Raw genomic sequence first — 26,386 nt, forward strand, 5'->3', positions numbered from 1 at the left:
AGGAATAAGTCGATGAGATTAAACTTAACAAGTTTGCATATAGAAAGCAAACAGTTTTAAGGATAAATTTGCCAATCTCATGTTGTATCCTTCATGTGGTACATGTTCATTGTACTGCATTGCTGTGAGTGCAGAAACTCCAAAATAAGCGATAAGTGCACTGCAAGCTCACAGGACGATTCAAAACAATAAAGGAAAGTCTCCGTTTATTCAGTCAATTCAAAAGACTTCGTTTACACACATCTTCCTGCTGTCCTGGGCTTAACTTTAACCTTAGGCACAACCGTAGAAACGACGTAAATCAAGATAACGGGGTAATGCGGTAACGAAAACTAGAATGCAAAAACTAGAATTACAAAGGCGCATGAGCAATCGTGAAATTATAAAGCCAACAACGACACTAAATACTTCACTTAATCTGTGTCCTTTGAAACCTTGAAAGATTCTTTTGTCCGTGAGATCTGAAGGTCCTTGAAACAAACTACAAAGGCTAAACCTACACTCTTTCCCGCGAAGCACAAAAATACCATGAGAGACAAATAATAATAATAATAATAATAATAATAATAATAATAATAATAACTACTTATATAGCGCTTATCCAGTTCTGTTCTAAGCGCTTTACAAAGTAAAAATCATATTTGTTTAAAATAATTCGAAAAAAGATGAGTCTTAAGTTTACGTTTAAAAACATTTAAATTGTCGCAATTACGGATGTCGATAGGTAGTTTGTTCCAGAGTTCTGGGGCCGAAACAGCGAAAGCTCTGGAGCCATACGACTTTAGATTATGGCTGACATGACATAGGCGAAATGTGTCAGACGACGATCGGAGCGTTCTTGAAGTTGTATAGCGGCGTATCAGGTCTTGTATGTAGATGGGGGACTGTTGGTGAAGAGCTTTGTGGGTGAGCAGAATTATTTTGAATTTGATTCGCTCGGAAACTGGAAGCCAGTGGAGTTCAAATAAAATAGGGGTTATGTGGTCATACTATACGATTTTGTTATGTGGACAAAATCGTTTTCTCCTTTTGAGCTCACATGTTCATCCGGGACCTAAACTTACTCGGCCCGGTCCATTACGGTTTCGCTCAGTGTCACACGATATCAACACAAAACTGCAGTAACAATTGCATTGCCTTGTGTTGTGTTAACTTACTTTGATTTTCTTTTGATTTTTATTGGGTTGCGTTAAGCTGATTGTATTACATATTGTCGTGCTGCACTGTATTCCGTGTCCTATGCATTGCGCCATTTAGTTTAATTGATTTTCTGTGTTCTGTGTTTTTGGCTGGGATTTTTAGTAGTTCTTTATGGGACTGCTGATCATATTATGTTATTTTCATTTCGTGATGTTAATAAACAATTAATTAAAGCATATTAGCTCTGACTACAGATGAATATTTGGATGTTCTTAGAGCAAATGTCGAAGTGAGGTATTGTTGAAAATCTTCGTCAGCTTTTGACCTGTTTTCTTACTATTCGCATACTAAGACAAGAGATCTACTAATACCCTGAAGGACGTTCTTCTTCTTCCTTATTTCTGTTTTGTCGATGTAAACGGATGCGTTTCCTGTATCCCCATCCCATATGACTCCTAGGTAATGCCACAGACCGTCTGCTAGTTTAATATCAGCGCTAACGACTTCATCTTTTATTGCCAGTTGAACTTGAGACTCCGTAAAGGAAAGTATGATCGTGTCGTTGGGTTCATTAGGTACACTGTAACTGAACAGAGTTCCTGATTGGTACGCCGAGTCAGCTCTGACAAATAACGCAATAGTGAAAGATGTCATGGTAGGGATACTTTCACCGTCTGATAGAATAACCATATCATCGGACGCCTGGCGCTTGAATATTAGATCAAAGTTGCTGCCAAGAACTGCAATAAGAATGGTAAGGGAGCATAACTTTCAGGTTTACTTAAGATAAGGTCAGATCTCATTTCTAAAGGAGAATTTATCTATAGCATTTTACACTCGAAAACGCAAGTGCGGGTCAGAGATAACATGCGCATTTTCAAAAGTTGTGTTCTCACTTGTTTTCAAGGTTTGGAAAGCCTTTATACGTGAGATAAATATTGTTATCTCGCTTCCGGAAACTTCATTTCATTTAAAACTAGTACTGTGGTTGGCTAATAAGACGACCACTGGTCCATTTAAATACAGTCTCAGTTGGGAGACACCATGTTTCGCAAACTACTCAACAACATTTTGAGGTTTGCAAACTGGTCTTCTCGTCGACGTGTGACGGTTTGTAAAATATGTGCCGTTTAATGTTTTATGTTTATGTTTATTTTTCTCTCCACTCAAAAGTAAGTACAATTCAGGAAAATAGAATGACGTAAAGGTGGCGAGGAAGCCCATAAGAAACCACAAGGCTTTTAAATAATGAGCTCCACCTGTATTACACACAATTCAGTGACTGTAAAAAAATGAAAAAGCAGTGGCAAGATAGAAATGGAACAGAACTAAGACATTAACTTAAATTTTATTTATGTATAAAGCATAATTAGGCTAAAAAGAAGGGGAAGTAAAAAAATGGAGAAAAAGGTGAAAAATTACCCTCAGTTTCGAAGTGAAAAAGACAATACTTGCTGAAATTTGAATTTCGGATAAAGGGAATTAAAGAACTTAAGGCCTTGAAAAAAGTGGAAAACTTTCTCATAACTCTAAAGGTAGCAAAAAAGAGACAGGAAAATTGTCAACAAACTCATATTTAACGATGTAAAGTATATGAAATAATTCAAACATGAACTGCGGATATAGATGAAAGTGAGCAGTGATCATCGCAGTGAATTTTCCAATTTATGCAATTGGAAATTGGAAGCCTGAAAAAAATTTCAGGCTTCAACGGGATTCGAACCCGTGACCTCCGCGTTACCGGTGCGATGCTCTACCAACTGAGCTATGAAGCCACACATTGGGAGCAAGGTCAATTGTAGGTTCCCATTTTCCCGTGAGAGGAGTGAAACGATGTAAAGTATATGAAATAATTCATATATGAACTGCGGATATAGATGAAAGTGAGCAGTGATCATCGCAGTGAATTTTCCAATTTATGCAATTGGAAATTGGAAGCCTGAAAAAAATTTCAGGCTTCCAAAATTTTTTTCAGGCTTCCAATTTCCAATTGCATAAATTGGAAAATTCACTGCGATGATCACTGCTCAGTTCATCCATTTGGTTGTGGATCTTACGTACGAGGGAGAAGATAAATGCTACTTACAGATATCACATCGATCTCCAGTGTGAGATGGATAACACTTGCACTCATAGCCATTCACCAGATCATTACAGTAAGAGTTAGGCATACAGGGGTCTGATGCACAATCATCAATGTTCGCATCACAGGTTACTCCGGTGAAACCTGCTTTACATGAACAGGTGAAGGTTCCTGTAGAATTATCGGATAAACATGTTGCTCCATTTTGGCACGGAGATGATAGGCATATGTCTGTCAGATTCTCGCAGTTTTCCCCTGTGTACTGATCGAGGCATTTACATTTGTACCCAGGCGTCTGATCCTCGCAGGTCCCATTGTTTTTACAGGGGTTTGATTCACACTCGTTGACGTCCGATTGGCAATATGTACCATTGTAACCATCTGCACACAGGCAGGAGTATCCAAGTGTGTGGTCAATACAAGAGGCATTATTCTGACAGGAATTGTTTACGCAGTCATCAATGTTCAGCTCACAGTACCTCCCTGTATACCCTGCTGTGCAGGAGCAGGTGAAATTGTTCAAGGAATCATGGCAGGTAGCCCTGTTGGAGCATGGTTCGGATAAACATTCATCTATTTCAAGCTCACAATATTTGCCGAAGTAGCCACTGTTACAAATACAACGGAAACCTGTGAATAGGTTATTGCATACGCCGTCCTGCGTGCAGTTTGCGTCCTTACAGTAATCAATGCGATTCTCACAATGGAAGCCTGTAAAACCGTCTGGACACGAGCAGCTGTAATTTGCCACCAAATCTGAGCATGTGCCGTTATTGGAGCACGGGTTTGATTGGCAGTCATCAATGTTTATTTCACACTGCCGACCATTAAATCCCGAGCGGCAGGAACAACTGAACGCATTTACCTGCAGAAACAAAATGTGGTTTTGTTAAGTAAGTTGAGTATCCTCAAATATGGCTTTACTAAAAAATATCGAATTAGAAAGAAAGCATGTGTTTTAATTAGTTGTTATTGAGTTATATATTTTACACCCAGGTCGTCCCATTATCAGTTCATCGGACGAACGGATGATAGGACGACCTGGGTGCAGTTTTAAATATTCCGCAACTACTTACTGCCACAACCATAGCATAAAAAAAGTTGATTTAGCGGTATTCGGACCACAGCTGACACGTAATCCCGATGGTAAAGATACACCTGTTTCTTTATCCTATTTTGAGGGTTAAGGTCATGGTTAGGGGCTAATTTGTCTCTCTTAAATTAGGGTCACGACAGCACCTAAGAGCTTAAGTGATTCCCGGAAGAACACAAATGGTTTGTGAGGATTCATTTAACCCTCTTAACACCCATTCTCAACTAACAGGGACTGTTAAGAATTGAAAAGTTCAAAAATAAAGTTTATCTGGTCCCTTTTTTTAAAACCTTGATTGACGGTTTAGATACTTTTTTAATCTTATATTTCAAATTGGCCACTGAAAATTCACATTACCTGATCGTAGCACGTTCCACCATATAAACATGGGAAAGACTCGCACTCATCCACTTCAGTTTCGCAGTGCTCTCCCACAAATCCGGGGGGACAATCGCAAGTAAAACTGTTTATGCCGTCCTTGCAAGTGGAGCCGTTAGCGCATGCGTTTACCAGGCAGTCATTTATGTTCACTTGACAGTATTCACCGCTGAATCCATCAGCACAGACGCAGATGTAACTATTCACTTTGTCAATGCACGTTGCATTGTTCTGGCATGGAGAGCTTGGGCATTCGTCGATATTGATGCTGCAATTGAGTCCTGTATAACCGCTCCTGCAAGTACACTGGAAGTCATTTATGAGATCAGAACAGGTTCCTCCGTTTAAGCATGGATTCTGTGCACACTCATTAACATTTATTTCACAGTTAAACCCAGTAAATCCTGGTGAACAGATACACGTATACTCATCAATGCCGTCAATGCATGTGCCATTATTAAAACATGTCCCATTCTGGCAGTCGTCAATATTGTTCTGACATTGATCTCCATTAAAACCATCCAGGCACTGACAACTAAAAGAGGTAAGGTCATCAAAGCAGGATGCGTTATTGAGACATGGCATCGAGAAGCAATAGTCGATATCTAGACTGCAAGTGTGACCCGTGTGTCCTGACGGGCACACACAAGTAAAATTGTTGATGACATCATAGCAGGAACCATTGTTTGAACATGGGTTGGAAGCACAGTCATCAATGTTGTTTTCGCAGTGGAGGCCATCAAATCCATCTCTACAGATACAATGGTAGCCATTTACTCTATCCACACAAGTGGCCTGATTTGTACACGGATCTGAGACGCATTCGTCGATGTTCACATCACATGATTTTCCAGAAAATCCTTCCTTACAAACGCAATAATACCGATTAACCTGGTCAAGACAGGTTGCATTGTTTTTGCAGGCTGCATTTACGCAATCATCTATATTATGCTCGCAATTTGAACCATTAAAACCTGTAGGGCAGATGCATTGATAGGTGTTAATTCCATCCACACATTTAGCTTCATTCCGACAAGGGTCGGATGCACAGTCATCGATATTTACTTCGCAGTTTTCTCCCGAAAAACCTGTAATAGAGAAATAAATATTTGTTATTTAGTGCTTGGGACCAGATTTTTGCACTTTATTAGCCCAAAAATGTATGTTAAATTTCTTAATGTTATCTCTACACATTTCTAAACAGGACATGAATTTAAACATGCAGTAGTGCATTCAACGAATACCGGCTCTTTTAATTCTCCGGTAAGTCCTGTTGGGTATCTTTCACCTACCACTTAATTTTTGGATTCCTGTCTTTCAAGTTCATCTGATAATTTATTTTAAAACTTTTCACCAGTTGTGTTTTGCCATGAAATATGCAATTCGAAAGTTTTAATGGTTTACTTTTAACGAACTAAGGGTGTTTTTCAATGCTCGTTACTGCTTCTTGTCTCAATATCACTTCTACTATTTCGGGTGGTCTGTGCTTATAGACGACCGACTTATTTTGGCTGCATTATTGACTTGTATGAGAGTCCCATCTCAACGCGTTTCTAGGTAGATTCATTGCATCAGAAAAACCTCTAAAGACTCTTATTAACTAACCGCTTTGGCAGTGACATTTATAACTGTTTATTTTATCCTCGCAAGACCCGTTCTGGCATGGAGATATCGCGCATTCATCGATGTCTGTATCGCACAACTTTCCAGTGTACCCAGGTTGGCACTGGCAGGTATACCCTCCAAAATCGTTGCTACACGAGGCATTATTGACGCACGGTGATGAAACACACTCATCAACATCATCTTCACAGTTGAATCCTTGGTAACCTTGTACGCATGTGCAGGTATAATTATTCACCAAATCATGGCAAGTGCCATTGTTTAAACAAGGTTGGTTCTGGCAGTCGTCAATATTGGTCTGGCATTGTTTGTCGGTGTAGCCAGGTTGGCAAGTACACAAGAAGTCGGCAATTAGGTCGGTACAGGTGGCGTTTCTTTGACAGGGATTTGAATCACACTCGTTGATTTCTGGAAGAAAGAAAGGAGAGAAATCGGAAAAACTTACGACATGTTGACATTCTGACATTATCACTCACTTTTCTTTTAAGAGAAAAATACATACGACAACAAACAAGTTCGTGCCATCCTCTGGGAGACAAAAATCCATCCACCGCATGTTTTTTTTTTTTTCTGGGGGGGGGGGGGGGGGGGAGAGGGGACGCTCGTCGGAAAATTTGAAATAAAACCCTAAACCAGTTGAAACTGTACGTGGCTCAAGGTTTATTTCATCCCTAGACGATGACATTCTTCTGAGATGGATGTAAAATAGCGATGATCATTTACTGCTTTACTGTTGAATGATGTCCCTGAAGAAATTTTAATCGAATTGGTCTTGATGTCCAATACAGTAGGATAGCATTTCTTTAGATCTTCAGGCAGCTCCAGGTGCACCCTAAATTATTCCTTGGTGGCTAAAACTATTTACATTTCCTCCAGAACACCACAAGTTGTAAGTAACAAAATCAATTATTTACACCCCTAAAACAGACGATGAGCATCCATGCCCCAACTCATGAGATTCCCCCCTTCTCCCCACCGGAAAGTTTATGTATTAGCTCTATTTCTTCGGTTAAGCTGAACAAACATTGTACGCCTCTTGAACAATAATAATAATAATAATAATAATAATAATAATAATAATACACCTTTTGCCCTTCATTATCAAGAAATAAATTTTCATTAGCGCGAAAACATTGGTCAATAAAATTAATGTATAATCAGTTAAACTAGGAAATGAAACATTTCAATTTGTGGCAGAGTCATTATGGAGTTTTGCGTTGAAAAGAAGATTGATTAAGGCCAATTCAAATAGCGTTTTATCGAAAACAACATTCTTTACTGCGAATGAAGATCCATTAACCTAGGGTTAACGTTCCATTGCGCAAATAAAATTTCAACTACAAAAGATTTTTAGTTACGTGGTTTCTGACTAATTTCCCAATGGATTTATATGAATGCTTAAATTTAAAAACGATGCTGTACATGTGCACACTGGTTTCGCAGTAATGGAGCACAGAGTTCGTCGAAACCGTATCCCAATTGAGCATCGTGAAAGGATAGTTAGGGCGTTTAAAGATCCCCGCGAGAGGAGGAGAAACGTGAACACGATAATTGCCAGAAAATGTGCAGCGTTGTTTAGGTTTGTGCAGACTTACATATACCACGATGTTTGAATGGGGAGTTGATTAAAGGATAGAGCTAAGACTTGCTTGATTGTTACGCTGACTGTATCTCTGTTGTAATGTTTGTTCATTCTCTTAAAAGTTTGTTATTTCCATTAAATTAAACTGATATTCGCATTAATGAACGTTCTTCTCTATGTAAAACGCCTTATTGACGACACCGAAAATTAAAACGTTTGTCTATTTTCATACAATGATTACACATTCGCTTTAATGATTTAATTTTTAACGCTAATGAAACTGTATTTCCTGATAATGAAGGGCAAAAGGTGTAATTTTATTAATTTCTATTGCGCAATTATCAATATGAATTTTCAATTGCGCATTACAATATGTTCATAATACAAATATATAAAAATACAAATGGCAATGAACATTGTGCTTACCAATGCAATCTTGCAAACTCTTAGACCCCGCATGGACTGTGGCAGTTGTTCCTGGGCATGTGATACAGATGCGACTCTCGTTATGGGGCTGAAAGGAGCGTCGGTCGCACAGCGTGCATGGAGCCAATCCAGTTGGAGAGAATGAACCAGCGGGACAGGGGACTGGCGTGAAAATTAAAACTGTCTTAAACCTCAAAATATTACATATACTGGTTGGCAAACCAATCATGTACCGAATTTGGGCGATGTCATTTCATCATGGCCTACATAACGCGCTTCTGCTTTTTGGCCTTTTTGTGTTTGAAATGGCTGCAGGGTCGGCATCGGAGAAAGGGTGATTTTATGATATGCTAAAAGAGATTTTTGGCGATTAAAACTCTGTAGAACGGGATGGATAGTGATGAAGGAAGCGATAAAGACCGGCAGCTAGTAAACGAGACCGAGAAATCGAAGTAAGTGCTCAATACAAGCCCTCGCGAAAGCGACGCCAATCGAGCACATAGTTTGTATAGATATGCTTCTCAGGTTGCCTTTTTGCGTTTGATACCTCGGCTAGTTCTTGAAATTTGGTTATGAATTCATGTCTGTGGATAAAAAAGCTCGAACATTTTTGTAGGTTATGCGTTAGTTTTGTAACTGTTGAAAAGTAATACCTCCACACTGCATAGAGCTATTAGATCCCTCGTCAGAAGTCGTTGTATTTTCACCGCATTGTAAGCAGTTTTTCTGTCCCTCAAGTTGCTGATAGTATCCCTTATCACAAGGAAAACAAGGCTCCAACCCGGTGGGCGAATATGCACCTGCTTTGCACCTAGCTATGTTGAAAGATGAAACAAATCATTGCATAATTAGTATGGTAGACCCAAATTAACAGGATGAATTTCCGGTATTAAACTCTGCTTCAATATTTATTGTCAGTTCCACTGCATCAAGACCTGGGAACTGAATCGTAATGTAGACAAACATAGTGATAGGTAGCCAATAAAAGGATAGATTAGTTTACTTTTTGTGACCCGCGAATTGTTCTTGTAAATACATAAGGTGAAAAATGTGTGAAAAAATGTGAAAAATGTGATTCAGCCAGGATTTGAACATACATGGGTGTCCAGATTACCCCGCGGATGCCCTAACCACGCGGCCACTGAACCAGCCACGTTGGCAATATGGCTGTTTTTTTTTTTTTTTTTTTTAGTTTACGGTGTTCACTTGTAGAATATTGCAAGTAAGGCAAAATTTAAACCGGTAACGACAGCAGTAATTCTCCTATAAACGCTGACTCGTTTCTTAACTTTTTAACTAAGATAAAATGGCAATGAATTTTTAGGTGCATCACGGTTTGAACGTTTGTATACTTTCGTCTTTGAGTACGTTAAATGTTTGTGGTCCACTGATGCTGTACAATCAACAATGGGTGCACGGTTTTCACGGACGAATCTCTGGACGGTAAGCCGGTTTCTTACCTATGCATCCAGAGTGGTTGTACGTTCTGGTATCTTCAGTTGAGGTTTTTGGTGGACACAGTACACACTTCTCTTGAGATACTTGATCTTGATATGTTCCGACTGGACAGTCTTGGCATGTTCCAAGTGTTTTGTTCAAGTACGTTCCGTAGTAACAACTCACTGTATAGCGCAAAAATACGTTTAAATGAATTAGTATTTTCTTTGAAATTCCTTATGGTTGGGACCAAAAACAGCTCATTTCTGTGAATATATGTTCGGATGACTTAAATGGCCTCAGAAATTTGGATTAAATTTAGTCGTGAGGAAAAGCCACAGTTTTCTACAGCAAAATACCAGCTCAAAATCTCATAACCCTGGAAAACTGATTGTTTTCGTTTTCAAAGAGGGAACATGTCCTCAAAGATGCGAAAATGGGTCAGCTAGCCAACAATAGTAAATATTCCATTTCAGTACAGTTGTTTACTCAGTGTCCTGGCCTATGAATGGCAGCAAGGCTGTCAGTGACCTTGTACTGATAGAGACCTCACTGTTTTTGTCATGTAAATCGTGTTGTTGTGATGCTAACTAGCCTTCGTTTGTATAAGAAAAGTAAAGAGGTTTGTATCAAAACAAGGTAACCGGCAGCCTCTTCTCTAGCCATAAGCCAGATAACTCAGCCACAGCTGTAAGGTCGTCTATTCGGGGAATATCATTCCGTTTTTTTCAATGCACAAATATGCCTTTAAAAGAGCTCAAAATAATCTGGGAACACAAGAGACAATAGTTCTGAAGTGTGTTACTTAAAGGGATACTGTCACGGCGATTTTGCTATATTTTCGTCAAAATGGCTCAAATATTTGACAAAGAACCTTTTTTCTAACATGAAATTGCTGTTAGGGCACAGAGAAGGAAATATCAAGGTATTTATCCAGGGAAGAACAAAGTATTGACCATTTTTTTGACAACTTCTCAACAATACACAGGAGGAACTTGAAAAAACTGGCCAATTTTTTCAAGATGCAATCCATTTCCATCCTAGCCATCCCCAGAAAAAGATTATTAATACTAATTTCTGTGCATTATTAGGGTTATTGTTAACAGAACTGAACCATTATTTTGACAATTCCATCGATTCAAATATGTTTTTTGGCTATTCAAAGTGACACAAAAAATCAGTGACACTGCCCCTTTAAATTATCTCGATGGGTGTCCCTGGAGGATGCAACCAAAGTAGTAACAAATGTGATTTAGTTCGAGAGCAAACCACTTGAGCTTACCTAGTTTCCAGCAAAATGAACTGTTTTTCGCAACAATTAATTTTCAAATTTTCCGTCATCATTTAGAGTGCAGACGGATGGAGAGTAGGAGAAAAAACCATCGGCCAAAGATTTTCCAAACTTTTTAGGGTTGTGTTCGTCTTTTAGCAAGGATTTTGACTCAAAACTATGATTTTTGAATAAGAGATTCGCCTTAATACTTAACTTGACTGGGGTAAAACAAGTGAAACTAAAGCTAAACTCTGGGGTGGACAGTTGAGGTTTGATCTTCAAATCGGCAACGAGTGCTAATCACTTTTGAGACTGAAATTACCGGAGCCGGCCGAAACAAAAGTGTTTTATATGACGTTACTGGGAAAATTGTCTGTTGGAATAAAGGTTTGATTCGAAATTTCGATTCTTGTCGTTCTTGAAAATTGAAGTGAGCATGATCTCTGTGGCTCTCAAATATTTTGGGTTGCTTGTTGGATATGGGATGGTTTTATGATCTCATGTCCAAAGCGTACTAGGCAATAATTATTGAATAAATCTCAGTTACCGCAAATTCCATCTCTGAACGTTTGTCCTGCGTCACATGATTGTTTAGGCTCTGAGATGTTCAGGGACTGCTCATCAGGAACAAAAACAGTGTCATTGATATTCAGAGTAAAGTCGCCATCTTGCACAGCCTTTGCAATCTTACTGCTGATATTTTTTGCCACCTCAACACCCTCCAGACCTGCAGAAATCTTCCTTTCTCTGGTAGCGTTTACTTCAGTGCTATTCATGAGAACTGAGGGAATAAAAATGACATAAGAAGTCGGAAGTGTTGGCCTTGTCTAGCTTTGTGAGTATATCGAGTAAAGAAAGGAGAAGTCAACTTGCAGCTGCATGTGGTTAGTCTAATGGGCCATTTGAGTTGGTGGGGGGCAACAAGAGGTCAAACTCGGGGTAATCCAAGCTTCATTTCAAAAATCCATTCCAATCTCTGATTTGAACTGGATGAATATGCTCTTCATGCAACGTAAAATGTGAGTCTTGGTATCGCTTAACGGCTGTTTCGGAGGGAACCAGCTGCCAGTTTTGCTCTGGAGCTTCACAGAAAATGACCAGTTATACCACAACAGTTAATAATAACGTGTGCTTAGATACTTGGTTACAAGACCGTGACGAAGCGTTTTCATATTTTCGGCTAAGTTCAATAAATATTAGTTTTACAACTAGAAGAGGTATATTTTTAGTCTCCCCAATTACTAGGGCACTTGTGCTCGGCTATTAAGATCTGAAACTCAAATAAAGTTGTTATTATTATTATTATTATTATTATTATTATTATTATTATTATTATTATTATTATTATTATAAATATAGAATTCAGGCAGCGCAGTGAAAGATCAGTGCAATGCTTGCCTTCGTTAATAAGGCTTGAACAAACTAGGAAACATTTTTGGTAAATGATGCACATCAAACTTACCAACAATATCGACATGGATTGTTGTTTGTGGAACTAGGGATCGTCGATGTCTTACATGAGCCGCGTCATCATCTACAGGAAAAAAGAAACAAGCAGATATAAATCACAAAATTCACAGGAGACAAGGGAGTTAGTGTAGCTTGCCAATTTGTTCTAAGTGCTAAATGTTTTCTTGTATGCACTTACATTTTTCATCTTTGCTTTGTAAGTGTAAAAAAGATCTCATTCTTCTTGGCTAGAATGTTACTGTTTCAATATTTTTTAACATTTATCTTCTACACACCCGTTGAGCGCTTTCTCCTGGCAGCAGTATAATCAACCATAGCACATGTGACCTGCACGTTTTCAGGTTTACACTTGTCTTTATAGACAGGGTCATTGCATATTACGTTAAACACGGAGCCGTTGAGGATCAGGATAAAGTTTTGTCTTATCTGTGCTTGTGCTTCTGATGTAATGCAGTCTCCGTTGTAATAATGCAAATCCATTGCCATCCTTGCCCGGCCTGGTACGTATGACTCTACAAAGTTTTGAGAAGAAAGACAAAAATAATTAAATAAGTAAATAAATAATGTTCACTGTAATATACAGAAGATTCAACTGTATAAGAACCCCGTTTTACGGACACCCGCTGATTCACTGCCATTCTTTCCTGACCTGCATGGTTCGTACAACTGCTCGTATTACTGATAGTTGTGCTTGCCCCGATGAAAAGCTCATATATTTTCTTTACATTAACTCTAACTCGAAACGTTTCCTGAGCACCACACATTGCAGTGAGAACGCAATACTTTATAGTTAGCAAGTAAAGTTGTGGTTGACAATTTATCACCAAAGTGGAGATGGATATTTATAGAGGTGCGCGGACGCGGCCAGGTAAATATCTATCTTTATGCCCAAACGTGGTTATAGTGCACTGAATATTCGTCGTCTTTAGTCTACAATTATCCTGCGATAAACGTAATGTCGTGTGTTGGGGAGAGACATGGCACAATAAAAATCGCCTCCCGCTTTTCTGCAAAACTTTTCTACAAAAACTGCAAAACGTTAGTAAAACTGTGCTTCTTTATCAATGTGTTGAATAGCAAAACAATTAGACAGCTCAACCTGCCGCAATATTCCCTGATTTTAGCCAACTCGGTGTAAGGCCTCCCGGCGGATAAATATCAGGCGATTTGCCACTCGCGATTTCGAAGGATCTTTGTTAATTATTCACCGACATTGAGGTTAAATAATTTTTTTTAGTACAACCAGAGCAGTGGATAGGTAGCCCCAATGATTCACTTTTAAATATGTCTGACAGCTTTCCGAAAAAACTCACGCGCAAGACCAAGAAAAATGCCTGGGAGGTGAGGAGAAGGGGGAGGGGGTTGAAAAGTAAGTTCCATCGAAAATTTGAGGAGCTAATCGATCCGTGCGAAGTACACCCTGCGCTGATTCCTTAGAACCAACAAGCAATATAATTGAATTAGTAGACTACTAACTTGAACAGTCGGGCCACCGCATTGGAGGAAACCACCTTCCCGAAGCTCCACAGGTCCAAATTGTAAATGGGGGTATTTGCTGTGTAAAATCCCATTGATCGTTACAGAAGGGAGTACACATTCGACCTAAGGCCCAGGCATCACAAGCCTCTGCTCCGTTCAGTGGTGGAGTCAGGTCTGGGCAGTCTTTTGCTATAGAACAATAAAACATCGTAAATTAGAAGGTAATATAATGGATGTAGAAAGTAGAAAAAAATAAAGACTGCCGGCTAGATGTTTAGCTCAAGTGTTAACTTCCCACTATAGGCCAGCGTCAAACGTTTTGGCATAACCATTTCATATACGTAATTAGTATTGCCAATATTTATTACCGCTTAAAAGCTTTTCTTGAAGTGGCAAATCTCGACAAGGACTACCAGGAATTCTTAACTTTTGAACATGCCTTTCTTCCGCACTGCGAGTAGTCAAAGGACATTTCAATACAGAAGGATCTCTCTGTGGAATGTGTTACAACCCGCACTCAAACTGAGCGAATCTGTAACAGATTTTAAACGGTTACTTAGGCGAATGTTCCTGAATGTCTTTTTTAGTTAGGTTCTTAATTTAATGATTATCATTTTGTATTTTACTGTCTTATGATCTTTGAATCGTTCGTGTAACATTGACTCTGAAAAGCCAATCATCACACATTTAGAGTGCTAAGGTACCACTATATAATACTCACGCTTTAGCCTGAGTGTAAACTGGCAGTGAGCAGGGTTGTTGTTAGGATTGTTGTCATAGGCTGTGCAGTGCACGTTCCACGTTCCCCAGTAAAACTCAGTTCCGCTGTTGTGACTGCATGTAATCACCAAAGGACTGTTGCTATTATCTTTGAACTGTGGACTGTTCCATGTCACTACTGATTTCATTTGGGTTACTGTAATGTTTTGGTCGCGTGGACAGTATACCACTTCCGGGCCTGAATTGTCTGGAAGACAATGAACAAACGCATTATTACTTCAAGTTGGTCAAAGTTCAGTTTAGAATAATTTGAATTCACGAGAAATCACACCTTGACTAAGTCTTCATATACTCTTATTTTACCAAAGTATCGACCCATAAGGGATCAAACAGGGAGTTGTTTTGGTTATCCTTCTGGAAATCTGTTCTGCATCTAAGTCTAAATTACACGTCGTAAATGACCCATTATTAGTGAGTTTGCTCCATTATTTCGACAGTCATGTCTTTATTTAGTTTAAGCATTCCCTTTGTAACGAGTGGTTAAGTAAAATCCTCCAGTGTAATCATCCATCAATTTGTTCTATCTTAACGTAACGAGCTTTGGAATGTTTCCTGGCCCGCCTTCAAAGGCAAAGAGTTGTTGAAATCATACGAAAGTAACTGATATTCTGTACTAATAAATAAATTTCTTAATTGATTATTTCTGATAACTAAGGATTTGGAAAAATGTCTTATGCTTCTAATAAGGAAAAAGAGGCCGACTCTTAACATTCAAAAAGACTCCATACCAGCAAAACTGTTCATTTAATTTTGCGCATTCTTTTGTTTTACTCCATCTCATTTTATTCTAATGTAATTTCACACCTTCCTTTCTTTATATAACGTTACCGATCTTATTATAATTTACATTTGATAATGGTGACATGTCGTCGCCGAAGCGTCATGTTTTAATATCGCTACTTTTTATTCTGAATTGATTATTTGATTGATTAATGTTTGCTTATCAATTTACATGCTCAATAATGATCCTTTTACCTTCCAGGAGCACTTTAAAGGAACATTGTTTCTGGTTTTCACTGGTATCCGTTGCAGTGTACAGAATTTCTGTGTTATTGTAAAAAGTGTAAGGTGGAGCCACCCATGATGGCGATACTGTGATTTGTGGTGCCATGTTGCTGTTGTCCATAGCAATAGGAACTGTCCAGTTTACCAATGCCGACGAATTTATTCCAAGGCTTACACGGATATCGGAGGGACAGCTCATGAATACAGGAGGAACCACATCTGCGGGGAAATGGAGTAAAACCCGATGCAGTCATTATTATCCCAAACAACAAAGCTGGTCAAAAGTCACGGAAAACTATTTAAGGACGGTGCCTACTATTGTTACTAACTGCGCATACGTTCTGCGCATCGCAAGATACTCGAGTTTCCTATGGGTGGTGCCTACTAATACAGGAATATTTTTGCGCGGTTTAAAACTATACGGAGAAAGCAGACCCTACCAAATGCTTTTGGTATCTCAAAAAAAGATTGGGGGTAACCATGTATTTTTCAGAGATAATTAAGCTTCAATTTAGGAAAAAATCCCATACATTGTTTATATTTTGGCGTCTTTTAGAGATATTAATGTTTAATAGTCTCTGAAAAATGCATGGTTACCCGCAATTTTCTTTTTGGATTCCAATAGCCCTTGCTAAGATCTGCTTTACCTGCATAGTCATAAACCGCACAAAAATACTTCAGTATTAGTAGGCACCGTTCTTAAAAGCTTGTGATTACGACTGACGTGTTTTCATTTTAATGCTTTGCCATGAACACTGCCGGCTTCAGTGGATATTGGTTTGAACACTACTCTGGTAGTTAGGGAAGGATGAAGGAGGGAGGAGGTGGTCTGGGAGTTAGAGTGCCTTCTTTGTTATCTTTATTTAATGAAGTTTGTCAATATAGCTAATATTGTTCCAAGGAAGTTTGGAAGGTACTGTGATATGGGTGAATGTGCTTGCAAGAACTTCTCTTGATATAAATTGAAATTTGATTTAATCAGCGTAACTATCCAATAAACATTAGCAAAACTACGATTTCCATTACAAACCATTCTTTGAGTTTGATTTGAAAATGGCATGGAACATGCATCCTTCAGGAGTTTATGGTAGAAATGCATCGCCTTAAAGAAATGATATCAGGGTCTGAAATAGCAAACCTTTGCATTTTAAAACTGAAGATACATTACTGCTCCATTTTCCATCCTTCTCACAGTTCATCAAATTGACTCCACCATTACCCATGAACCCATACCTACACTCCAAATAACAGGTAGTTCCGCTGATCGGAAATGACCTGCACACGTACGGGTAGATGAAGCCAAACTGAGGCGCCTGCAGTGATGAACACCTTCGTACTAGAACATGACAGCATCTTAAGTTAGTTTACGTAGAATATTACATTTTGTCTTTAGCAGCGTTAATCATAGAAAATTAATAAGACGACAATCGTTGGATCTGTGATGGTCTAAGGCATTCATTCTTAGTGTTTCAGACTGCCAAACTCAAACACTTTTGAAAGACAAATTCTATCTAACAAAAGGATTTCCAGTAAAATGAAACCCGAATGAAAAATGCACTCGAAGAATACAGAAAAGTAAGGCCATGGCACAAACGTCGACAGTCACATGAGACGAATTAAACTGAAAGAATTGAATTCGTGATAAGTTCAACGTTTGACACAACCGACTGAGTTCGTCCGACTCAATTTGTCTCATATCCTATCGTCACACGTTCTATCCGTCTGATTCAGACGGATAGAAAGTGTGACGATGGAATTAAATTTCATGAATCGAAGTTAATGACTAAAGATTTGAATCATAATGTATCTTTTAGCCTGAATATTAAAACATTTGTTACTGAATTATGTTTGGCATTTCACCCAACGGTCTCGCTATAACCATTCGGGTCGACCCAAATTGCAATTTAGATCTTCTCATGTGAAGTTCGACGTTTGGCCATGGCCTAAGGTGTAGCAGTTGAATCCGCTGTAAATTGACTGAATTTCCTTAATTTGACCGTTGTTGATAATGTCTATTGTGACCTAATATAGTTTCCTGTGATTAGGTTGTAACAGAGGAAACAAAAATAGAGAGGAGCTGTTTCGGTTATGTACAAAAATAATTCCCTGAATGAAAGGCTATATCTATACAGAGAGCCTGAGAACACAGTAGAAAACACTGTAGAAAACAGTCATATCGTTGTCCTTAAATCAGATATTTAAAATTGCTACATTTCACTTCCTTTACCTTTACAAAAAGGGACCAAATTGTCCCAGTACCCTCTGATATGGCCTGTTCGTGCTTCACACGTGACATTTTCTGCACCAAGTAAGTTGTGTCCATCGTTACAACTCATTCTGCATGTTGATCCATATGAGTTATCACAGTCTCCAACGATAAATCCGTTTACAGGTGGAAACAATGTTTGGCATCTCAATACTGTGGTAAAGTATCATAAGGATTGAAAGGGTTTTCAATCAAATGTCTAAATTAACTCACAATTGCTTTCCTTGTCGTTTGACTCTGTGTGGTGATTGATTATAAAAAGCAACTCCAACCACTTTTTAAACCCAATGAAGGAGGTTGCTTTGTTTTGCCGCGTCGCATACGTTCTGTGCATGTCGGGATGGTCTGCAGCTTAAAATTTTCTGGACTGTGCCTACTGATTGAAAACGTGTTTAGTGTGATTTATGAGTATGCAGTAGAAGAGGATGCTGGCAAGGTCTAATCTAAAACAAAAATTGTGTTAATAGCACATTTGTCAGAGATTGTATAACCTTCCTTGCAATGGTATGTATGTTATAGTTATTTTCGGCTATTGTTGCATTATTATCTCTGAAAAATACGTGGCTAACCACAACTTTCTTTTGGATTTCAGTTGCCCTTTCTAAGATATCCTTTTCTCTATAAGGAGGCACCATCCATATTAACCAAAGCCAAACCAATCACGACTTGCTTGCACGCATTTTACAACGTTTGACATCATGTCCACACTTGCCTCGAAAATGGAATGGTTCACTGTGTTGTTTGCGCGGGCTTAAGCCGAGGACTTGATATAGTGATCATTTTGGTTATCAGGTGTCATGTGAAAATCTGTCTGCTTTAGAGTTTTCAATTCCCTATCCAACAGACTATCTAGTTTCAGATTTTGCAGCCGCTGATCGGCTTCTCAAAGGCTCTGAGGCAACTTATTAAAATTTAAAGGAGCGATCGATGTTTTCCCCAGTTGGCCACACTTGATCATTGAGCATGTGCGTGTTATCTGTCCGTTTTTTTTTATATTTCATTCAACGTAAATATAAGGACTCCCTCCAAACAGCCCTGTTGGGTTGGATTATTTGCCTACATAGATAGATAAATAAATAAATAAATAAATAAATAAATAAATAATAAATAAATAAATAAACAATTAACCAGAATTTATCACTTTTTCTTTCGATTTCTATACTAATCTAAAGGATGGAACCAACTTTACGTTCATAGATCACTGGTACCTGACTATGATATTGTTAATGCCAGCCTAAGGCTTTCGTTAATGATTTACTTAAGGGTGTATCCCCTTAAGCAGTCTTACCCTCAACAGTGACGTAAAACTTGCAGGTTTTATAATTGCCTGCCTCATCAGTTGCGTGGTACGTGACCAGATGCTTTCCTTCGACGTATTCGTCCTTTATACCATTTGCAGTGACATTGGGTGCATCACCAGAGTTGTCAGTGGCAATAACTGGATCCCAAGTTACTGTTGTGTAGTTCTTTCCCTTGTCGGCGAAGCGTCTGATATCACTTGGACAGGTTACACCAAACGAAGGACTTTCCACGTCTACGAAAAGTAGTTAAGAAAACGAAGTGAAGATTAATAAATGTTTGCCGGGCCGCGTATTCTTTTATAGTAGATACTACCGAAGTGAATGACCAGCCGCAAATAGCTGTTTTCGGCGTAACAACGTCTCTGGAATCTTCTTCCACTACTATTCGGTCCATTTCCAGTTTAAATATTTTTAAAAGTACACTGAAGATTTATTTCATGTAACCTGCACGATGCAGCTGTGACTGCTGCTTAGCATGATAAATCTCTAAAGAGGATAAAGAATTTATTGCCTTCTTTGTAGGTGTGATCAATACATTAACTGTAGAAATGGCGATTTTTAGTTTTGCTTCTTTATAGCTAGCTAGCGTATGGAAAAAAATATCCTCCAGCAAACAAAGCCAAGAGAATAGCCAATCATTCGCTTTTGGAGTTTGAGGGAAGCCAAGTGATTAGGCCTTCTAAACGGCATTGGTCAATTCCGCAATAGGAACGGAATACGTTTCTGATAAATACAGCCTTGTTAAATAAAAGACGTTGGCATGTTATCGAAAGAAGTGCTAATGAAAAAAGTGAATAAAGTTATACATAAAATACACATCAGAATTTGATTTTAGTGAATGAAATGATCCGGCATGGAGGAAGGTACTCATGCAAATATCAAAGAGCAACTGAAGCATTTATAAATTTTTCTGATGCTTGATCAGGAGAAGCAGTGGTTGTAGCTATTCAATCACTGCGGGAATCATCGCGACGCTCTTTCCCCCAGCCCTCTATCTCAAAAAAGAAATAGTTTAAACGTGTAAAATCATGAACTGACCTTTACAAATGACAGTTGTGCTTGAAGACCACCGTCCGTTACTGAGACAGAAAGCTACTGGCGCTCCATGCAATCTGTAGCCGTTTCGGCAAGAAAAAAGACATGTGGTGCCGTATTCTGGAGAGACTTTGCACGAATTTGGCGTCACTTGACTATTATTTGGAGCTTGCAACGGCGGACAAATAATTACTATAAAACAGAAAAAGAGTTTATGACAGTCAATTTGCAGCAACATGATAACAGCTCCTACCTGTTTTTTTTTTTTTTTTTTCATTACTTGGCAAAAATCTCATTCTGTCTTTTCTTCCATTATTTACAAAGTGAATGAACACCATTTCCCAGCTCCACGTCTCTGTCGATAACGTTCTTTGGAAAAAGTCATTACAAGTACACGGGGGCACTACAACCAAAGATATTTCGCAAGGCGCATCTTGCATAGCGTTAGTATGGTCAGGTTTTGAATACGAAGGTATTCAAACTACTGACGGCTGACCAACAAGTGAATTAAGAGCAAAGAAAACATTAAGATGCCTCCGTAGATGGCACCAGCAACCATTTGGTACTGCAAATCGTCAAATACTGACCCACAAAGCCTACCTTCACAGTGTGGTACTTCTCCAGACCACGTGCCATCTGCCTGACAGATCCTCTCGGATGATCCGTTTATCTTTCGGTATCCGATATTGCAGTACAAAAGGCATTTGTCACCAAAAACATTATATGAGGCACCAGCTCCACAGCCTAACTGGACACTGTGCGGGGGAGGGTCAAGACGAGGACATGTTACCACTGAGAGATGGAAAGTAGTATATCATTAGTTAAAGATGACTCGAAGCAGCAATCCTTTGGAGTTTAGATGTGTTCCGGAATGAAGATAGGACTACTCTAAGCAATACCTCTTCGAATGAGGACGTAGTTGGAATTTATTTACAAGATTGTTTCAGTAACAAGGGAGATGACGAAGAAGAAGACGAAGAAGAAGAAGAAGAAAAGGAAGAAGAAGAAGAAGAAGAAGAAGAAGAAGAAGAAGAAGAAGAAGAAGAAGAAGAAGAAGAAGAAGAAGAAGAAGAAGAAGAAAAAAGAAGAATGAGGAGACAAGTAAGAACAACTAGGTTTTTTACGAAGACCTCCAATTCCACTTTACTGCCTCGCAGATTAGGTAGTGATGTTATGTAATGTCAAACACCTTGAAACGTACGGGATTGTAGGATCTACGATAACCTGTAATGATAAAGTTAATTAGGAAATTAAATATTTTAACTCTTGAAATAGGCCTGCACCTTTCCTGAACCGTATTTTTACTGGGCCTTGATAACCTACACCTCCACCATTGGTGTGTCTAGGGCCCGGCATTATTTTGTCGTTCATTCTTTTGCTCTGCCCGCCAATAGTGTAAGGCATTTCAAACAGCTGAGGTGGCACAAATCTTAAATGCTTCAATGGCAAAAGAAGCCACCTATGCCATGTCATTAAGTCTTCTTTAATCTCTTGTAACTCTTCATTAAATATGTTTTTACTCATGGAGATCCAACTCACATTCACATTTAGTTTCATTTCCTGTCCAGAAGCCGATTGAGGTGGCCAAATCCTCCTCACAAACTCGTTTTGCTGAGCCTGTCATAGTATGCCCAACTTGACAAGTAAAGGAGCATTCTGAGCCAAACATGTTGTCTTTGGTACAAAGTTTGGTGCCTCCGGCAGGGGCATATAATCTGGGCGCGCATCGGACCACTGTCAAGAAGAACCAGTAAATTGTAAAACACTAAATATGAAGGTGAAAACTCCCAACAGAGTTCTTATTCTTAGAAACAAGGCGTAAACTAAGATTCTACAAGTGCACGAGTAAGTAGCATAAATTGGCTATGTTATTTGCCACACATAAATTCAAACATTTCTTGTCTTTAAGATACGATAAAAATGCACGAGCGCTATCTTGTCCATTTGCTCCACCTTTTCCACACGCATTGGCTTCCGTTGTTCACTAAGAAGATAAGCTTTTGCAGCCTCTACACTGGAAAGAATTTTTAACAACTCCTTTTCTAGCGTTAAAGGGACTATGTCAGCTGGGGGACATGTGCAGTAGAGTCCGGTCGAAACTAATTTGCATAAAACTCCTTGCGGGATTATTGTTTGTCCGATATTGCACCCGTCATGTCGATTGCATTTTCTCACGCACGGAGATGTGTTTTTACGTGCAGGCTTTGTGAAGCTTATGGAAACGGACTATGCATATCATAGAGGGCTGCAAAAGTTTATGCAAGGGAACTACCTGAGATGAAGACCTTAAACCTGCATTCGCCAACGTTTCCAGTTTTATCAGAGGCTTGGTACCGAATGGTATGTTCACCAGCTGGGAATCTATCCCCAGGCCTCTTTCCCGAGTATGTGATGTTAGGAATGTATCCAGAGTTATCAGTAGCGCTGGGTGCCGTCCATGTGACTGTCGCTGACGTGGTTCCTCTGTCAGCAGTTTTGGCGATATTTGAAGGACAGTTTGAAAACGTCGGTCCTGAAACGTCTTGGATAAAAACGAAATCAAAACAACGAAAGAAGGATTAGCTTTAGTTAATACTAGACTATACGAACTGCTTCCTTAAATACGCTCCAGTTAGAAATGGTTATTATTTATTCCAGTTGGTTGGGGAATATAATTTGTAAGCTTAAGCGATTGTACTAAAGGTGGAGATGGCGGGCATAACGAAATCTCGCAAGATCCTTTGAATTTGTTAACATGGAATGGTTGAGCGCAAATTTTAAGAGACTAATTTTCGATGAAAAAGGCCTCATGGCTTTTATCTGCGCAAGGTGAGCCATAACCTTTTAGTTGCAACCCTTTGCTTTTTAGGACAATTTTCATTTCTTGCCACATTGAGTATGAAGCAAGAGGGCTCCAAATTAAAAAAAAGTTGAGATTGTAGCTGCCTTCGCTTAAGTGTGAGGGCCAGAACTTAGGAAAAAACCGTGGAATGGAAGCTTTTTCTTCCATCAACCACACCTTCTCAGCTAGCAGGAAAATCTGTTGGATTTGCTTGGCTACAAAACAAACCTTTAAGACAAAACCTATCAGAAGGCCTGTAATTAGATGAGCCCGCACTACGATTGATGAACAAGTGACAATTCACTATCCTGGTCTGTGTGCTGTTCTACTTTCTTATCTAACGATTTGCAGTACAGAGACATAATTACAGCCAGATTTAATCATTTGCGTGCGACGTAGAAAGAACGAACTCCTAATACAGACTGGAGTCGAGATTGTTTGGACCAACCTTGACTGAATGAAGGAATAAAGGGATCTTGGGACGTGCACCTGGCATCCCCCACAGATTTTTCAGGGGCGGATGACATCATCACCACATTGGCAAAGGAGAGAGAGAGAGCCTGGAATTGAGATCATGGAACGCACTTCCTGATTTTTGATTGTTATTAGTAATAGTACTTATACCACAGTAAACACACACCTCTGCAAGAAGGATTCCCTATGGGAATCCAGCTCTTGCTCTGAGCACACGTCTTGAGGCCAGGTCCTTGGAGCTGATAACCACTCTTGCAGGTAAAATAGCACTCCGCTGCATATCCAAGTACAGTGCTTGAGTTTGCACAGATGGGAGGGCTGACGATGAGTCCCTCTGATTCCATAGTCATTGCAGGACATGTTACGCCTTTAAAAGACAACACTGGTAAGGAAACTGAAGAGAATAGGTAAGAAGATGTGGGAATGAAAACAAGGTTGATAGTGACTTGAAAGGTGATTGTCATGGTGGAGTAAAATGAAAGAACAAAATTAATTGTTTGTCTCACCACTGAGTCGCATTAGGCACGTGGATCGCGAAGTTTCGACCACTAAACAGCTGGTCGTCATCAGGTGCTGGTGTCGGCTGGTTGTGTATTAATATAAGTAGCACTATGGTTGATGGTGATTGGCACATTTCAATCTTATACAAGACAATCGTTACACAATTTAATTCTACCGAGCATGGCAGTTTAAAACTAAATACTCTATAGAAAACTATATGTAAGTCAGGCTGTTATAAGAATGCAATTTGCAATTATTAGTACAAACGTCCTAAAGTAAATTTGGTAGGGTGGTAATTGCATTAAGTTTGTGGTTAATCAGAAAAGAAGCGTTAAAAATAGTAAAAAAAAGTTTGTTTTGTTCTTTAACGTTAAAGACACTTAAGCCTGGTTCCTATATGCAACTACAGTACCTACGACATGACACTAGGCAATCTTCACTTTCAGTCTCAGTGAATCCCCAGGTATCTTTGTAAAATCCATGCGACGAATTGGAAAAGATCGCTTCTTACACACAACTGGGAGCCATGCCAAGCCGACCATGCGATGAATTGGAAAAGATTGCTTTACACCCGTTCGCCTGAGCGTTTGATGCTCTCTTTCGTTTTGAAATTTAATGTATCCAAACAGATTTTATCTCTTTGGTATCGACGAATACGTTCTCAATGATAATTTTGTAGCTGGCATACCGGAACAGTCGCCCGAGTGCTTACGAAGTTGAACTCGAGAAAACTGCCTCGAATTCAATTTCTTAGGCACTCGGGCGACTGTTCCTGTGACTGTTCCTGTATGAAGGCTATGAAAAATTCATTGAGAACGTATTCGTTGGCAGTAAAGGCTTGTTTCAATCACTGAATATATAACACCATTCTCAAAGACCCGGTTGTTTTCTTATGTCGACGACTCATGTTTTCATATGATGCAACAGGATCCAAGGTAGCATAGTAAGCTTTGTCGCAGGTTTACGGCGGTAAACGAGAACCAGGATAACCAAAAGAGAAAAAATTGTTGACTTTTGTTTACCTTCACACTGGAGCCTTGCACCTGACCACTGTCTGTTTTCCTGACAAGTTCTTTGCCGAGATCCTCCCACTGCCTCGAACCCCAGCATGCAATTAAAGAAGCAAGAAGTGCCGTACCTAGAAGTATTGCTGTTGCACCCGTACCCAGTTTTGTACGTGTGATCAGGAGTGTCCAAAGACGAACACTCAACAACTGAAAGAAAAAAAAATATTGAAGAGAGCTGCGTCATGTAACTGTGCAATGCTGAACCGACGAAAAGACTGGCTCAACTGTTTATTTCTTTTTAATTCGCTTTCATTGTCTGCCCCAATTCGTCTGCTTGAAATTGAGATTGAAACAAAAGGTTGATTTTAAAACATGTTTCAACTATCTACCAAGACTTTGGTTATAGGTTAAACGACCGGTTATTTATTAACGATTATTTATTAACTTTTAAACGTCCACTGAAATTCGGGGTACCAAGTATTATTTTATCAATGTCAGAAATAGATTTTATTTTAATTACTCCGACTTTCAATGGCGCCGCCATGATTACACCTAAACGTTATTTGTTTTTATCATTTATTTTCACTTGCTATGTACATCTAAACCGTTATTTTTTAACATATTAAAGACGGAGACTCTGTTTTGGCGTGACATTCAAGCTCACGCCACTCAGATTTTGGGTGCTCGATATGTCCAGCAAGCCAGGCAATCGAATGCAGAAAAAAAAAATAAAGCAACAACATATATGCCAATCAAAACCAACCTCTGCAACAATAGCATGGTTCAACCAGACTTACCAGGCTTTGGTTAGAAAGCAAGTCTGGCTACAAGTATGAATAGTAATCACTGAAGTTGAGTAGAATACAAGCTCGCCTCCACTAGTTACCGAGCAATTCAAGGTATACCTTCACTTTCAATCTCCTCCAATAGAATCATTCATTCCAATTCAAGGTACCTTCACTCTTTCACTGTCTCCACCACAGAATTATTCATTAGTTACCTTCGCAAAACGTAGCATTTCCTGTCCAATGTACCTGACCTGTTCCATTTATCTTGTCACATGTTCTAGCCGTGGATCCTTTCAATTCATATCCTTTGTAACACTGGATGCGACAAATGCTCCCATACACATTACTGCATGCACCGGACACCAGTCTTCCGTTTGCAGGTGGTGATAGCACTGGACATCGAAGAACTGATAGGAAAACAAAT

The 26,386-nt window shown here is 39.2% G+C and overlaps 1 protein-coding gene across 1 annotated transcript in view; it reads right to left on the reverse strand.

Moving 5' to 3' along the window:
• LOC146475144 (uncharacterized) overlaps positions 1–26,386 on the reverse strand; it is a 47,274-nt gene that overhangs the window by 9,628 nt on the left and 11,260 nt on the right. The window contains exons 7-29 of the mRNA XM_085116092.1: positions 26,175–26,369; positions 25,190–25,381; positions 23,833–24,033; positions 22,644–22,892; positions 21,911–22,105; positions 20,972–21,163; positions 20,375–20,563; positions 19,324–19,569; positions 17,997–18,188; positions 16,908–17,105; positions 15,740–15,988; positions 14,706–14,951; positions 13,982–14,173; positions 12,781–13,017; positions 12,498–12,569; positions 11,583–11,816; positions 9,786–9,947; positions 8,979–9,140; positions 8,326–8,487; positions 6,300–6,725; positions 4,674–5,782; positions 3,227–4,088; positions 1,512–1,880 (exon numbers count right to left, since the gene is read on the reverse strand). Coding sequence (XP_084972218.1) covers positions 1,512–1,880; positions 3,227–4,088; positions 4,674–5,782; positions 6,300–6,725; positions 8,326–8,487; positions 8,979–9,140; positions 9,786–9,947; positions 11,583–11,816; positions 12,498–12,569; positions 12,781–13,017; positions 13,982–14,173; positions 14,706–14,951; positions 15,740–15,988; positions 16,908–17,105; positions 17,997–18,188; positions 19,324–19,569; positions 20,375–20,563; positions 20,972–21,163; positions 21,911–22,105; positions 22,644–22,892; positions 23,833–24,033; positions 25,190–25,381; positions 26,175–26,369 — 6,531 coding nt within the window. The remainder of the gene's footprint in view (positions 1–1,511; positions 1,881–3,226; positions 4,089–4,673; positions 5,783–6,299; positions 6,726–8,325; positions 8,488–8,978; positions 9,141–9,785; positions 9,948–11,582; positions 11,817–12,497; positions 12,570–12,780; positions 13,018–13,981; positions 14,174–14,705; positions 14,952–15,739; positions 15,989–16,907; positions 17,106–17,996; positions 18,189–19,323; positions 19,570–20,374; positions 20,564–20,971; positions 21,164–21,910; positions 22,106–22,643; positions 22,893–23,832; positions 24,034–25,189; positions 25,382–26,174; positions 26,370–26,386) is intronic.

The sequence above is a fragment of the Pavona decussata genome, unplaced genomic scaffold, assembly GCF_977016875.1.
Source record: "Pavona decussata unplaced genomic scaffold, jaPavDecu1.1 SCAFFOLD_85, whole genome shotgun sequence".
Taxonomy (NCBI): Eukaryota; Metazoa; Cnidaria; class Anthozoa; order Scleractinia; family Agariciidae; genus Pavona; species Pavona decussata.